The following is a 17,784-nucleotide window of genomic DNA, read 5'->3' as shown; positions in this document are numbered from 1 at the left end:
TACTCGGACATAAATGCCTCATATTCGTTGCATTGTAGAAGTAACAAAGAGGTAAAGACAAAGTTTCGCTGTGAACTTTGAACTAAATAATGGCTGAATATAGCACTAAATATAGATAAAGCTAATGTAATATGGGATCCTATTTTCGAACTAACATAGTATGATAAAAACAAATAAGATGCAAATGATTATATAAGAATAAAATGGTTTTTGATTTAATATTTTTTTTTTTTCTTTTGTATGCGAGAAAATATAATGTAAAGCTAAAGAATATTAAATATTTTGTTAAATAAAAGAAAAATTACCGTTATTTTTTAGAAATCGGAATAAAAAAATACACTAGAATTTTAAAATCGCCAAGATTTCAATTTCCGAGATCATTAAAAACAATCAAGCAAAGAATTGGAAAAACTATCGTAATTCAAAGAAAAAAAGAAAGAAAAAGAATATTAAACTCATGAAATCTTTTTCTCTCCCGAAATCGATGAAAAGCAACAGCTCCTATCAATCAGACATAAAAAAGACTGAAACGAAGACTGCTAGAATTCGATGAGCGACCGAACGTTCGATAGGCGGAAAATTACAGAATGAATGGAAGACACGACTCAGCGATTCGACGGACTTCTTACTTCCACCTCTGATTTTTATACGTTAGACTCATTATTTCATTTTAATGATTATGCAAATAGAAATTTTATTATTATTTTGCTGTATTGTGTGTGTCCGATATATGTATTTATCACGAAGGAAGAACTAATCGAGACATATCAATGTTGTTAATATCAGTAATATATTTAATATATCTGTGTGTGTCATTTTTAAATTTTTAAGTAACATTTTAAATAAACCGAAACTTGAATAGTATTTAAGAGACGCAATATTTATAATTTTATTATAGAAAAAAGCTATCAACAACGTATGTGTAAGAACTAAAAAAATATTTTCAAGGTAAAAATTACCATTTAATAAATTATAACGATATTATGATAACCAACGCAAATTGCAAGATAAATGAAAAAGTTTGATGTGGTACAGTTTAGGAAATCGTATTCTTTGAAATATTTGTCAGTTATTTTAGTAATGTGTCGAATGGATAATTCATAATTACTTTCTATTCAATTCTCGCTTTTAAAGTTAAATATTTTTGTCTGATTCCCTATTAGTCGAAACAATCAATAATTAAAACATTTTCAATCAACATCGACTTTACCTTATCATCACTATCTAAATTTTAAATTATTTATTTTTAACTCTCTAATTGAAGATTATAGTGATACGATTTTAAACTATCCTGTATACTTCTATCATCACATAGATTTTGTCCCATTTATGTGATTCATTGTTATGGATGTTATGGAATAGAGGGATACACTATAGGTGAATAAGAGGCCGCGGTGGCACTTTGCATTCTGATGCGCTTTTAAATCTCCTCCGAAATTCATTTCGGCGCTTAAGCTAGGGTAAATCGACGCGCATCCAAGCTTCGACAAACGGCAGTGTGAAAGCACAGGTATGTTATGGGCCGCGGGAAAAGATCTCGCTGATATCGCTCACAAACTTTGCAGTTGCCGCGACGCAAAAGTTGCTTTTAAAACGACCGACCGAATCGCTTTTGTTGCCGCTCGGAAGGTGATGCACAATTACTGGATTATAATTTGATCCGGGTGGTAATCGACAGGTATAAGTTTCAGAGCTAATTTAACGGATTAAAAACTTTTTAGCACGTTCAGTTAAACTAGTTTCCGTGGGCTCCATTTTTAAACAAACTCTAGAAAATATAAAAGAAAATGTAACAGCCATATCCCGCCATCCGAGCAATGACTCTCTCCCTTCTCTCTCTTTCTCTTTCTTTTGTAGTATATTAAACAAATTTTCTGTTTTTACGAATGGATTGATGGCATGATTAATATAATTATTCAAACAACTATTATCTCAATTCTATTTTATTCTTTATTATAAAAATATCGCAGTTGTATAATTTTCACACTTTTTCACTGTATTGCCGAAACAAAAACGGTTGCTATCTATTATTTTTATTTCATTGTTGAGTAGCGTGGGATATTCTAGATCCCAAAGACATTAAAAGATTATTTTTGAAATGGCATTTCTATTCTTTTCTGTTGAACTTTCAATCTTTTTTTCATTTCAGTGAATAGCTCACATGTCTGTATGTTTTGACGTACTACCGTACGATATACATATATAACTGCATAATACATAGTAGATATAGAATTAAAAAAGATATGAGCTTTGTGCGAGCATAGCTTCGGAGTATTGATATTTCAGTTATATCGAGATTAACTTTCCAGGCATCATATAACGAGAAACATTTTTATCTTTTAAACTCATATATGATCAATAAATGATATCAGATTTTATCTTATGAATAAACTGATTGCAACATATATTATATAATAAGAAATATAGTGTTATCGATCTCCAACTCAATATATAGTATTGTTTAGGCTTTTATATTATATTTATAAGTTCTTGATAAATTTTACCCGATAGATAGCATATCTTCATCTCTTTTCTTCAGATAAATTTAAAAAAAAGAGACGAACATATGCTATCTGTCTGGTAAAATTTACCAAGAAGTTAGAACAACCGACCTTGAATGAAATAATTGTCTCAAATAAAATGATTAAAGCTGAATCAAAGTGAATTTTATTTTTTTGCAAATTCAAAAGCGTCAGATAAGCTTTACTTAAACGTCGCAATTATTTTAACGTGAAACGACAGTCATCCGCAGTCAATCAATTGTTTAATCTGTTTTCCAGATATCGTAATTAACGAGAGCAAATTTTCCAGTCGATAGATCGAATGAATAGAAAGAATAAATCTCTCTCTAGATAGAAGAAACGTTTGAAACGGGTTACATCGTTTGATATAAAGTTCTATTTAGTTATAAAGAAATTTTATTCTGCCCTACACACCATAATAGCAATAACTAGTAAAAAAATTTGTATATATTCAGAGACATTATTTAAGAGAAAAATTTTTAACACGTTATAATGTAATGTATATATAATCTTTTAGCATACATCTATAACAAGTAAATATACACAATTTTATCGGAATAAAAAATTAATTCAAAAATTTATGAATTATTTTTTACATATGTAAAAATTAAAATATTAAATATCATAAAAACTGATGTTTTAAAACATAAATAAGACATATTAAAATATCTGTTTAAAAAAAAAGTTGCATTTTATCATAATTTACATAGATGTTATCGAAAGATGAATGTGTGACAAAGTTATTTTGTTAGTTCAATGGTTGATGAATGAATATAGACAATAAACTCACCCTTTTAGAAGAGTGCTTGTGATAGCGATGAGGATGTAGCATGCAAACGTAACGGTCGATTGCCATGCAGACGAGGATAACAGCGCTCTGTTGAGTCAAAGCGCCTCTAAGAAGTGCCTGGAACAGTAAAAGTTTCCGAAAGAGCAAACGAGATTCTTCAGGTGTCATCCTCCCAGTTTTTTTCAGATAAAATAACTTATAACTTTCTGGAAAAGTGCACAGGTCGACGAGTTACGCTACGAGAAGAGTCGTTGTTAGACAAGTTTTGATGAGTGAAGAGAGAACATCGAGAAAATCAATTATACTTGTAAGTTTCTTCATCTCTCATTATGTTTCTTTTTTTATAAATTTAATATATAAATTAGTTAAACATAGGTTTTCTTTTAATTTTTTTAAATTTGTTGTAAAAAGAAAAAAAACAAGATCAAAGGCTACGCAAATATATTTATTATTATCTGTTGAAATTATTATGTACCATTATGTATCATTATTATAGAAAATTAATAGATATCAAATTATTAATGCCTGTAATACTTTAATAATATGTATATGTATAATAATAGTACTATATTTTCTCTGATAATAATTTTGCAGTTGATTAAATTGCAGTCGATTTAATTGATTGATTATTTTACCCTAGATAGTATGTCCTTTCTCTGTATGAATTTATCAAAATAATCAGGATTTTGCGGTTATTTGACGAACGACAGCTTGTGGTGTACCACCAATACCACAACGCTTTGCGGTATAATTTTGCTTCCATTGGAATTTGTGTAAAGCTGCTGCTGCTCCGATTTGTGGATAGGCAGAGATATAATTTCACCATCTAATTAATTATCGATTGAGGTATAAGTTTAATTAACATTGTAGTATCACCGATCACACATTTATGTTTTTCATATAGACGTTACACACAATTAATTGCATGAGAAATCGTTCGTGATAAAGTTTGCCGAGACCCGTACTATAATTAAATGTCACGCTCGAATAAAAAAGGACCGCATTCATCACGACGTAATGTTGCTTCCGTACCGTTGCATCTGCCTGTGAATTTTAGTCCGCGATTTAACAGTGTGACATCGTTTTTTTAAGTTCCGCGCGCATATGTTGACATTACAGGCAAAATTAAATTAACGTGTGTTTATTGCGGCAAAATCATGGAACATGATTTCGCACACACACAGATCCCAGAAATTAATACTAGACATTATCATCAACGGCAGAATACGGTTAGTTTGTTCAATTTATGTAATCTCGTAGATTCGCTCAAATGTTAACAACAACTCTACTCTGTTTTTGTGACAAACTTGAAAATTTAATAAAATAATGAAGGTAAAATTAAAATAATATATATACATATAAAATTTTGTAATGCTAGAATATATTTGAATTGGATATAATAATAAATTATCTTCTCTCTTAATAAATTGAAGAGGAAAATGGCTTTTTTATCTATTAAGAAATAATTTATTATCAAAGATTGAATAAGAAACTTTTGAGAGAACGTAATTATTTAACAATTAAACATTTATTTCTTTATATTGCGCAAGTTATTCGATTCTATCAATATATAGGTAACAGAGTGTATCGATTACACGGCGCGTATTGGGTTAATTTCTCATAACCCGGTCTTTGAATGTACTATCGCTAATTTGTCCAAACGTATATACGCAAAACAAGCTGTCAGACGGCAAGTGAGTAAATTGACGATCAGCATCACATAGCCAACTCTTCTATTTAATTAAACTCGACCTCTATGATTGTGGCAAGGAAATTACGACTACGTTAATTAACGTACATTATATTACTTAAAAAATTTAGAGTACATATATCATTTTTTCTTTTAACGAAATACTATCTACTAAGCAATAAGTTATATTGAAATAGTGCAAAAAAGATTTTTTAAATTTGATCAATTTAAATTTTCCTACATATAGAATTATTTTTGTTTATTAAGAACAAAACTGCATATTTATATATATAAGTTTGTCGAGACAAATATATAAAAAATTGTTCTCTAAATTTATCTTGTTCTCTCTTGATCTTGCTAAAGTTGATAAAAAAAGAAGAGAAAGTGCATACGTGTTGCCTCAAAAAAGAATCATACGATGCATATCCGCTTACATATAGCATATAGCATATAGCGTTCAACCACTATATTAGACAATTTCATAGCTATCTATTGTACTATAGCAACCTTATCAGTCGTCATTTTCGGGCCCGATACGTCGGGCTCGATACATTGGGCTGCTTTGAAACGGGACAGGTATAGGATGTAATAAGATGTACACTATCGTGATTCCAGACACGTTCTATTCGGTAGAAGCTCGATTAGACGAGGGAAAGAGACAGAAAGAGAGAGAGAGAGAGAGACGATACGAGAGATATATACGATTCGATCTCTGGGAAAGGAAACAGGAAACGGTCCCAAACCCCACGAGCAGCCGAAGGCAAAGGTGTGATTCGATGAGTCGGTGATGTCGGTGTATCCATAAAGACACGCAGCAATGCGAGGGTGCATGAGTGTACCAGGTATAGTTTAAGATGGTTGCCATGGTGACTGTTGGCGTACTGCCAAGAGAAAGTTCTGATAATCTGAAAGAGGCCAGGATCGGCCTGGCCTCATTTCTAGCTATCCTCGAAACACTCCCGGCAGACCTTAACCGAATATTTTCACCACAAACTAACTTATCTGATTTCGCCCCTAAGCAATCGCTAACCCTTCGCGGCAACCGTCGTCTTCGTCGTCGTCGTCGTCGTTGTCATTTGTCAACAATGTAAATTTTAATGAAGCATCACGGCTAACTTTTATTTGGCCGCGACCAGAATAATTACGTCGGTATAACGGAGTTCAATTCCTTCATTCGTGAGACGCGCCGTCGAAAGAACGACGTTACGTTGGGGTTTCGCGAAATTGCATTTGTCTCCGAACGATCTTGGGCTGATTGCGGGCGCGCATCCGAAGAACATCCGATTTTGGTTGAAACTCGCGCGAACGCGAGCGCTCGAAAAATTGTAAAAAATTTCATAGTGTTGAAACAACGAAAAAATAAAATTAACAATCAGACAGCGTTAATTTTCGCTCGTCGACGATAAATTTCAGGGATTTATTCTTGCATGGGATTACTGTGCACACGCATGTCACTAAATCCGAAATGCGCATCATCACCACGCGCGTGCAACGTGCCGTATCTTTCATAGAAATTCACGATCGTTTCTATCAATGCGACATAATTCTTCCTCACTTATCGCCAATAAAGTGAAATGAACATCGACACGGTTGGGACGTATATGCGGACAGAATCGCGGAATATTAAATTTGTAATTGAATTACTGCCGCGGCGGCGCAAAAATTTTTCAGGTCAGTTTACATCGTGAAAAAAGGAAGAAGTGTTGTAACGAGTAGTAGCAACATCGTAGCTCGTTCTGCGGACAAGTAATGACATTATGCAGCTAAATACAGACAGCGAGCGCTGGGGAATTTACCAATAGAGAGTCTAAAGTTCATTTTATGAAGCTATAATTAGCGAATAAACTTGTAACAGAATTCTATCGTTCACTCTGGAGTATATATTAAACAGAAAAGTTTAGATTCGAATGTATTTAGTTTACAATATAAACTTTCTATATTATATAGATAAGTATCTTTTTAAAAATAAAATGTTCATTTTGTATTTATCATAAAAAAGATTAAAAGAATAGTATATAAAATACAAAACAAAAAAATCATTACAACTTTATCTGAAAAGAGTTCAAAATGTTTCGTGTCATTTAAGGGTATAGTGATACTTTAAATGTATACCATGGGAACACAGGGCTGGCAATTGTAACATTGTAACATCGTAACATTATAACGAGTGATCATTGTCTCCAGTGATCTCGCCCCGGTGCATCGTTGAGCAGGAACAAACAGTGTGTTAGTTTATCGAAGTTTACGGTTTGGTTTTGAACGGATATCTGAATACACAAACCCGTCGCAGCCATCTGTATCCCGGAGTTATCAAGTAGACGTGAGAGATTTGTTGCCACTAAGAATATATTCTATGAATATCGAGTAGCAAGAGATGATCTATCTCGGAATAGCAATCTGCGTATCATTTCTATACTTTTTTCATATAAAACAACGCATTGATATCGCGCCGTTCTCAATTATCTAACTACAGGCGATATTCGAAGTACAGTAACGAGCTGCCGAATTTCAGATGCACAACTGAAGCACAACAATTAATATGAGCCACAATAGCTACAACAGCTAAAATACATTACGTTAATTAAGATCTTATGTTTACATATTATTTCTGGACATATTTAGTAAGAACAATTGTTTTGATTCATCAAATGTTCTGGACGTTTTGTCTCATGGAATGATTAATAAATTTTAATATTGTAAAACGCGAAGACTGTGCCGTAACAAATAATGTATAGAACATAATTATTTTTATATCTCCGATAATTATAAAAAGTTAAAAAGAAACAAGTTTTCATTAGTCATCTATTTAATGGCAGATATTGCAAACTGTAAGATTAACAAAAAGAGAAGATCAAAACAATCGCTCAATTCTATTTATGATGAAGTCGATTTTAAAAGCGCTGGGATTTCTCGAATAAAATTATGGCACAGCTAAAATATTTTCCACAATATAAATATAACATACACATGTTTTCTCTATGTGTTTACTTATTGTTTGTTGAAAAGTCCAACAGTGCGATCAATAATATGTTGCGAGCGCATCAGCCGCCGCAATTAAATATCGCCATAAATGCACAACATTTCATTTAATAATTTGAACATTAATGCACAAGTAGATACTCTTTCGATTGTCATTTAAATTGAACGAATAGCTCATAGATTCAGCGGCGACTGTCATGGAATATTAAACGCTTAAAATCGAATGCTAATTGTTGTAGAGGTAATATATAAGCTATTAGCTGGTCGAATTTACACATTCGATTTAGTTCGATTCACAATTTATGCCGATATGTCAATTCGAAAAGGATACGGGACCACAACTGCGAGTGTTTTAGTTGCATCGCCCTTATTCGCCGAAAAGTTTTACACGGTTGGAACTTTAGTTGCTTGCACGTTCTCGTTTACTAGTGATGTGGCACACTATCAATACTATTGTTACGCTCTGCAGAATTGATAGAGCCTCTCTTTATGCGAATGGGTTTACTGTGCCTGGATCGAATATTTTCGTTCGTTCACTGAATATTGTTAATAAATGATGATTTCGTGCGCTATAATCATGTATTTACAATAATATGAATATCTCTTTCAGGATTCAGGAGAAATTTAGAAATTCTCAAGAGACTTTAAGGACATATTATATTCTATATTAAATATAAAGGAAAATGGCAGAGATCGAGATGTAGCAGTGCATATAGAATGTTGTATTGTACGTGAGAACGATTCGAAAGCACAAAACAAGACTCTGCTTACGAACTGGAGATGTTAACCCTCCGCCGTTCCATTTCAGAGATATACGGTTCAAAGGACTGGAAGTAAGAAATGCACGCCAATATGTTTCCAAGACGAGACTATTCGTATGTAGGAATATCATCTTTATGGTTTTATGAAATTCCTGTTGTGTAAGTGTTGAGATCCCGACTTCGGATTTCCAGTTGATGGTTCTCGTAAAGTTTTATAGGAGTGTCCGCAATAAGAAATCGAATCTGATCTGCATCTCTATGCAGCTGTTACACATTTCCGTTATAGATAGTATACGCGATCTTTAAAAGTATCTCTTATCAGTGTCGGAATCTTTTGTTTATATGTATATGAAGATAAAGAAAAAAAAAAAAAAAAAACGGAGACTTATAAATGCATTTAAAGAATTATATTATTTTTCTGTATATTAACTGAATATATTCCAATGTAAAATGATTTGAGGTATATGTAAAAAATTGAAAATTGTATATTTTTATGTATGGAAAGATAGTTATACAGACGATTAAGATAAATATTGCAAGCGTATGTTCTTTACATAATATTATGTTCATTTAATCTTTGCTTCTCTAATTATCCAAGAATTTTTCCTAATTATCCAACATCTGTGTCCCGCGTCTGTTTATTAATTTTCTGTGCCATCTGCCTTTTCTCAGCTTGATCTTATTAATTATACCACATTCTCACCGAATTTGCGACCTAATTATTTTCGGCTACATGGAAACTTGCTTTCTCCGAGTTTATTAATTCTCTTTGCTTAGTTTCTACTTACTACCACGTCTATCTTTTATTCGTTTTGGTCGCTTACCATCTTATTGCTCCTCCCAGTTTTTAAACATAATGCTCCTTATTAAAAAAGTTTCGAGAAATATTAAAAAAAATGAAGCTATTTATTTTTAATATATACCTTGAATAAACTGTCTTCTTATTAGTTTTACAGCATGTTTTTTTTATTTTTATATATCATATAATATATATAAGTTTTTTGATTAAAAAATATGCTTTCTTTGATTTTACTTTTTAATATTGTACACACATTATATATGTATATTTTATACATTATTGTTCCACTATAATTCTCAAAATTTGTTTAAAATATTTTTCAAACAAATATAAAAATAAATATAAAAATAAATCTTAAAAAATAATTATTTGCTATTAATTTTATTTGATTTATTAAGTTATTTAATTTTACTTATTTACTTTTACTTATTAAGATATTTAATCGACTTGTTTCATTCAACATGTTTCTATTCGCATTTTGCATGAAAATTTTTTAATTCCATTTCTTTACTCCATTTCTTTACCCTTCCCCTCGTTTGAGTTGTGACTATAACTTACAGTAAATTTATATGCAGTTCCAACGTTATATAACTAACAAAAGTGATATGAAGCGTAAGAATCTTGATGACATGCACATTATGCATGTCTCTAGATGCATAACCAAAACATCGAAAGACATCAATATCTTAGATATGAAAAAGGTGTTCCGATATAACGCGACATACATATTTCTGCTGTATGTAGCTGGAATCTTATCGACGAAAATGCGGCAAAAATGATTTATTGTTACGGATACGGCTATAACTTACGATATATTCAGATAAAAGTAACATTGCTGTCCTTCATAGTAACGATATATTTTTATATTTCAACCAGTGATATTGTAAATCTGTTGTTTTTTTAAAAATTTATCTATTCTATCAATAGAAATAAATTAATGAGTATGTATATTTATATTTATTAAACATGTAATTCACGTTTAATTAATCAATTTCCAAGAAATTAAAACAGAAGAGTACGAAAATATGTTCCATATGTCTTAAAGTTCATTGTAAAGATATGTTCTATATATTTTAAAGTTAATTAAAAATATTATTACTACATTTCAAATAAGAGTGCGACATGGATATTTTACGCGCCACGTTTTCATCTACTATTGAAAAAAAAGATAAATCTTTTTTTTAACATATATTAATTCGTAATTGTTAAAATGGATTATAAATATCTGCTATAAATTATACACATATGGCGAATTTGCGTTTAATTTTATGTTTACTAATTCCCCTCCCGAGAACATTACGACAATTTCCCGTTTCGGCTAGATAAGCAAATACGACGAAATTCGGGATCTACCGGCGGAATGGCGCACTTCGGAGTTTAGCACGTGCGAAATGAAGAAATATACGGTCACAAATCAGGCTGTTACCTCAGAAGATGGCGTAGAGAACGAGGAAGAGGTAGGAGGGAAAGGTGCAACGCGTAAAGATTATCGTCAGGAACTCCGATAACGTCGCAGCCGCCGACTGGTAGAGGAAATAGCGGAAGAAGTGCCGGTCTCTCTCTCTCCCTCTCTCTCCCTCTCTCTCTCTCCCTCTCTCTCCCTCTATGCCGGAAGCACAGCTGTGAGTTTCAAACGATAATAATTTCCTGCCAAGCATCGCGAACACCATTCCAAGATTTCCTATAAATTCCTCGATTTCTGGCAAAGAAAAACTATCGAGATATGCGAGGTTATTGAACGGCTTCTTAATGCTTATAACGTTATAAGAGATATCGTAATCTCCAATATTATAGCCTAGAGAACATTTATTTACGGCGTTAGATATAAAAATACAGCGTCGCTACATAATCGATAAACATGTTCATGTGATATTTATTTTCCAGCTTTAATTAAAGTCAAGTAAAATAAGGAACGCCGATTCCTTTAGTTGACTGTATATAGAAAAATGGAATGCTACTATACGATTTTATATGTAATAGATAAACATAAATTTTTGATTAAAAAAATTGAACCATAATATATATTGTAATAGTTACCTGAATTTGACAGACAACTTCACCATATGGCCAGCATCCGTAAACAGCTGGTAAGAAACCGAATGGCGTCACTAAAAGACCAATCGCTAGGTCGTTACTTGCTAAGCTCGTCAATAGATATCTGGGCTGGAAGAAAGTTGAAGAGAACCTGTTGATTGTCTGGTCAGTGTCAGTGGACGTCGTTATACTAAATGGTTGAATTGATGTATAATATCACGCGACATTAGTTCCATTAGAGGAAGCACGTAGTGAGAAAAAATATCGATTGATTTAACAAAAACTCTATTTGATTCTTTGTGCATTATTTCCGCATTATCTCCGCAAACATGAATTAATATTAACTGATTTTTTATTTGGTTTAATTTTAAATTAAACTAAATAAATTTATTCATTTAATTGATATGTAATGGGCATTATTTTATGTGTGTAATAATAAAAAATTTTATTTTTTAGACAAAATAATAAATATATTTTTAACACAATCTTTATGATATCATTTTCTATTCTTGCCAACAATTGCTTGAATGTTACGAAAATTACTTTCATGTATGTATTAAACTACATGTATGGTTTTTACTTATACATAAATTTTAGATTTGGGACGAAAGCGAAGCTGATGTTAGAAACCAAAAAATTGCAAAGAAATCAGCGGCTATATTTACAGCATGAAAGATTATATAAATCCCATTAATAAATTTGATAAATTATTTGAATAAGCGTTTCTCAAAAATCTTTAGGTGCAACGGAATAAATGTATATTGCGAATACAGCACAATACAACAAGAAGTAATCGGTCTGAATGTTTAATTTAGAAAGATTTACATATTTATGAGAGAGAGAAGTAATGAATGCTATGGAACAACATATTATACACTGAGCTCTAATAAATGTATTCTCAATTTCACATATTACAGCACCATCGTGGGCCACCGGAAAACTTTAATCGAGTTGACGGTAGATGAAACATTCGCACGAATGTCTAATTTTTTTGCGGTCATTGTCATTAGTCTCTACAACTCGACGGTACTCATTTAGAATCCAGAAACATGACCGTCCCGTATTTCGTGCAGCTAACTACTTCAGACTAATTTACATAGCAAGAAGAGAGAAATGGAGAAAATACCGTGGACTTTCCATCACAGACTAAATTATCGCGCCGACTGAAATCTTCATACATTCACATAACTAATATATTTCACTCACCGTAATCCTTCCCACAAGATACAAAATAAATATAATCTTTATATAATTAATCTTATCATTTCTTAATATTTTCCTTTCTAGTAAAATGCCGATTTCACTGACAATGAATACTCCTTTTTGATTTTGTCGATTTAAAAAAATAATATTTTCAGAAAAATCCATGCTGCTTTTTCTAATGTATCTTTTACAGAGATTTCGAGAGTTTAAGATACTTTTTGATATAATATTTCTAGAGTTGTTATTATTGTATAGTAAAAAAGTGAAAAGTTAATTTCTTTTAATTTATATTCACACACAACAAGATATAAATCTTGTCAAGAGTATTGGAATTAGTATATTCATTATTAAAAAATTACGTGTAAAATATAACTATGTATGTAATACAATTTACTTACCTGAGCATGTATGTACTTGCTATATCGTCTGGTATTGATAACGCATATAACCAGAAGATTGGCGCACAGAATACCAAGACTTAGCAGCAATATCAAGGTAGCCCGTATTAGTTCTCCAGGACCTGGACCTGTCCAAGCGGCTTCGGACGTGCCGCCTCGCCAACAGCTGCTGTTGCTTAGTAAAGGTGCCAGCAAGATTGTCTGTTTGTGTTCCATTGTCATCGGTTAACCGCTTATTTCCCCACGTGACTACGGTGCTGAATCTCCAGACGAGACGCCCGTGTCCCGCTCGAGGCACGCGTACTTTGTACGTTTCTAAATGACCTTTCAAATAAGATCTTATGATTATTTATTACTTTTTGGATAATTTGCCCATAGAGAAAAACATTTAATATCCGTCTAATTATTGTAGATATATATAAATTTTCAATGCAATGTTATATTTATTTGATTATTTTAGCAGGTTGTGTGTATGTGTGGAAGATATTACAATAACAAGCTAGCAAATAATTTCTGCTTTGAAACCGTTGAAAAATATCGTCTGCTTCTTTATTTGAAATAATCGAAAAAGTGGAATTCAAACTTACTTTAAAGGCGAATATTTTTTCTTTCAATAAAATTCAATGACAGAAGAAATTGAAGGAAAGGAAAAGAGAACGGGCGACGTCTCCGAAGATCAAATATTGCAACAAACCTTTCATCCCTGTCGATCGCGAGTCTTCGAGGGTCTGTCTCGCTGATGGCCAACAAATATTTTTAAGCACTGCTTGTTCATCGTCGAGAGCGTCGAGGATCTGCACGATTGCGAGTGTTTGAGCGCGTCTGATGACGCACTCGAAAGACCAATCGTGACTCACGAGTCGTCCATGCGCGTCTGAAAAACGATGCTTGGTTTCGATCTCTGATGCACCTTTAACGCGCGATGCATCGCAGTACTTTACATCCACTGCGTCTATATGGGTGTGCGGATGAATCAACGAGCTCTGTAAAGAGAGAAAAGATACGGTCCCGGATAAAAATACTATAAAATTCAATTTGCCGCTGGCTGAATTTATGCTCCCTCTACGCGCAAGTTACAAAGTCGAACCGGAGAAAAGTTCTACTTGACAGTTTGCAAGCTGTCGCGATTGTTTTGCCGTCTCTGTACCAAGTAAAATTTATGATAAAAGATAAGGCGAAACTTTATTTTAGGCACACTCTAACTGGTAAATTTCTCAGTAAGTAAATCTCAGCAGTGGAAGAAGTTTTCGGGAGTAGTGCATATGCAGAGAGAAAACAATACCTTCGCATCTTAACTCACTAGGAGAACTAGAAGAACTAGGATAAACAGTAATGATAGACTACGTATAGAGGAAGGTTTGTAAATTGTCGATATATCATGTAAGATGTATGAGCGAAGACTAGGAGAGGGAATTCGATTTTATCCTATGTCTACATTAAACAGTAATTAATCTCTAAATTCAACAATTACTTTTCGTGTGTCCATCAGTGATCCAATACCGTAGAGAGCTCTCTACGGAATCACAGACTGCGTTTCAAACTCGTACGCTTCCGAGTTTGCAACGTTTTATTTACTCTTACCCGCAATCTCCAACAATCAAGCGTACGGACGCATCCTGCCACGTTTCCGGGAATTTTATTTGTACCGCGTAAACGAACGAAGTCGTTCGTCCGCGAATCCGACGTTGATCGATCGCGAGCGTCAATTCCGTTCCCGTCGATGGTGAATCGATGATGCGTTACACATCACGCCGAAGCCGAATAGATCCCTACGAATTTGGACGGCTCATATTCTTCCGTAAATAAGCTTGGCTTCTCGCGAACTGCGAATAATTCATTATAAACCTCTTACGCCAGCTGGACGTAGGAAGCTCTTTTTTCGTTGGTATTACGTATGATTCGCGTATGATTAAAATTCAAAAGGATCTGTTTGCAACGCGTACGCGTTGAAATGGCGAAAATGGAAAAATTAATTGGATCTCAGCAGGCGCTAGGGATCCGGCTTTGCTGCTTACCGCGAGTTTTGTTGAGAGCGGGTACGTATCAGTTAATATCTGTTTGATTTTCAAATGATAATTAATGTATTGGCCCCTTGCGAATGCGCAAATAAATATTGAAAATTAATGTGGCATTAAGCGGTTCAGTGAGATGGACTACAAACCTAAATTGTTAAACGGATTTGATTTTATTTACTTAACAGTGTTATTATTTAATAAATCAATCATTTAATATATCATTATTTGTTGTTGCGCTAATTGTTCAAAAGCTTGTTTGCAACGTTTCAATCAAGAATATATTAATAACTACATATAATTTGTTTAATCACGTGATATGATATTGTACGAGTTAATAGGTCAGTAGTAACAGTTTTTGAAAAAACGAGACACAGAAAATTATATGTTATGTAACTTTATTAAATGTAATAACCTTATTAAAAGTAAAAATTGCGATATTCTGTAATCTTACATATACGTATAATCACATTTCCAGCATATGCAATTATATTTGCTAAGCGCATATGTTTTTAATTTCACGTGACTCCGAAACTATTTCAAAACAAAGTCATACAGTTATACAATATGGTGTATATGAATGTAATTTCTATTAAAACTAAAACGCTTTTATGTTGAGAATTCGAATTTGCGAAAGCTAAAATAGGAAAATTTAAATAGTCGGAAATTACGAATAAAATAATATTCTCTGTAAAAATAACTTACTTCTCTAAAAGCAAAATATAATTCTAATGCCATTAAAAATATCACTCAGTCTTTTTCTTTTTTTCTCTCTCTCTCTCTTTAACAATAAGTCAATTTATAATATATAATCATAATGTATAAACGTTATATTTGCTGTTCATCAGTACTTTACAGGAACAAACGTTAAATACATGTATTTGTAAAATATATACATTTTAATAACATGCAATAAAAATATTGCGGGGATGTGAATATTTATCGTTATATATTTGTATAGTACATTTATTCTCCAAGCGGAAAATATATGGCCATAAGCGTTTTGCTGATAAAGACACTTTTCAAAATGAAAAGTCCAACAATTGCAGTCAAAATCGCCAGCAGTCCGAATGCGACAAAATTTTATTGTTCTCTGCATCCTGAATTAGGAGCAACGCAAATTTTGACGCTTATTATCTGTGTATTTACGAGTACACGTCTTTACAAATTTCTTTACAAATTACATCGATTTACGGCCTATAAATTATGGAAGAGTCAGATAAATTATTTGACCATAAGATCAAATTGTTAACGCAAGGAATGGTGCACAATCGATAGCAAAGGTCGAGAAAAACGAGTAGATATAATTAACGAATGCGTCTTTAGCGATATTAGATTTTAATATAATAAAAAAAATGAACGCCTCTCGAACTCATCCCCGACACGGAAATTCCTTTCTTCCATTTGCGCCTTTGCGAGGATTCTCCTCGTTCTTTTCAGTAATAATTCGACAGATACCGTTAGAGTCCGCTCTATTCACGAGCGTATTCATGCCTATTATTTGCACACTCCAGCTTTAGGCTCTGCTCCCGTTATTCGATTTGCATTTATCGAGGCAAAAATGCGGCTGGCGTATGTGCCTTTATAACGCGCACTGCCAACAATCTCTTCTCTATAATAGCTTGTTTGATAAAACGCTCTAGCGTATATATCTACAAAAATATCAAACTTCAAAACACCGCATATATTTGTTTTTTATTTCAGGAAAACAATAAATAAAACAAATATCCGACGGTAACGTTTATCTCTCTTTGCGATATATCTTGATTACAAAAATCAATCATTTTTCATTTTTTTTTTTCAGATGCTAATTATCAAAACTGATCTATTCTACTCCTTTTACTGTATTTATTAACTTATTGTTGGTATATTTTTTGTATTTAAACAATACAGTTTACCATTTATTCAAAACATGTGGCCACTGATTCGTTTATCGAGAAAAGTGTTCTCTTACTAGTAGTTGTTGCACTCAAGCCTTCGATTTCATTTACTTGATGCGCAATCGATAAATAATGTTGACTTGCCAGCTAGTCTCGTTTTCACGCTTGAATAGAAAGGCGAATGGAATGGAAACAGTCTCGCATCCCATATACGCACGTATTCACGTATATGGACCAACATAACATACGCGTTTGCATTTTCCGCAAGTAGATTTCGCGCGATCGATACGTCATATACTTTACGCGCACGTGTTCGCTATCGGCGAATAAAGATGAGCAGCTTCGTTTCCTGCAATTACACAAGTAAACATCGCATCGTTGCTTCATTAAAATAACACAGAACAGGGGCAGAATTTCCCTCTGCGCGGTTGACGATTAAACGGATATTCGCATAATATATCTATAGTTAATGTCAAAAGAATGTTGCTTTTTTGTAATTTCTTAATTTCCCCAGTGTCACTAGTTTGAATGTTCATACACACGTACATGATATGTATTCTCGTTGCAAACGATAACTCATGTCGATAATTGCAAACGATCTGGCTAAATTGACAGAGTTGCGCGCAATGATGCAGCAAATTTTAATGAATCGAATTGGATCATCCGCAATATTGCTCACGATAATCGCAAATTTCAAAAACACATGGAATAAGCAA

General features: G+C 33.0%; 1 protein-coding gene across 2 annotated transcripts in view; it reads right to left on the bottom strand.

The window, feature by feature from the left end:
* LOC145944153 (trace amine-associated receptor 9) overlaps positions 1–17,784 on the bottom strand; it is a 61,332-nt gene that overhangs the window by 22,419 nt on the left and 21,129 nt on the right. For both annotated transcript variants that reach the window (XM_083052304.1, XM_083052315.1), the window contains exons 2-5: positions 13,871–14,050; positions 13,177–13,500; positions 11,579–11,704; positions 3,313–3,429 (exon numbers count right to left, since the gene is read on the bottom strand). In XM_083052304.1, the coding sequence (XP_082908430.1) occupies positions 3,313–3,429; positions 11,579–11,704; positions 13,177–13,398 (465 nt within the window). In that variant the 5' untranslated portion in view covers positions 13,399–13,500; positions 13,871–14,050. The remainder of the gene's footprint in view (positions 1–3,312; positions 3,430–11,578; positions 11,705–13,176; positions 13,501–13,870; positions 14,051–17,784) is intronic.

This window comes from Prenolepis imparis, unplaced genomic scaffold, assembly GCF_030444845.1.
Source record: "Prenolepis imparis isolate NDT839.2.m4 unplaced genomic scaffold, iyPreImpa1.0 SCAF_1, whole genome shotgun sequence".
Taxonomy (NCBI): Eukaryota; Metazoa; Arthropoda; class Insecta; order Hymenoptera; family Formicidae; genus Prenolepis; species Prenolepis imparis.
The sequence above is the reverse complement of the archived record's forward strand: the minus strand, read 5'-3'. Positions and strand labels throughout refer to the sequence as shown.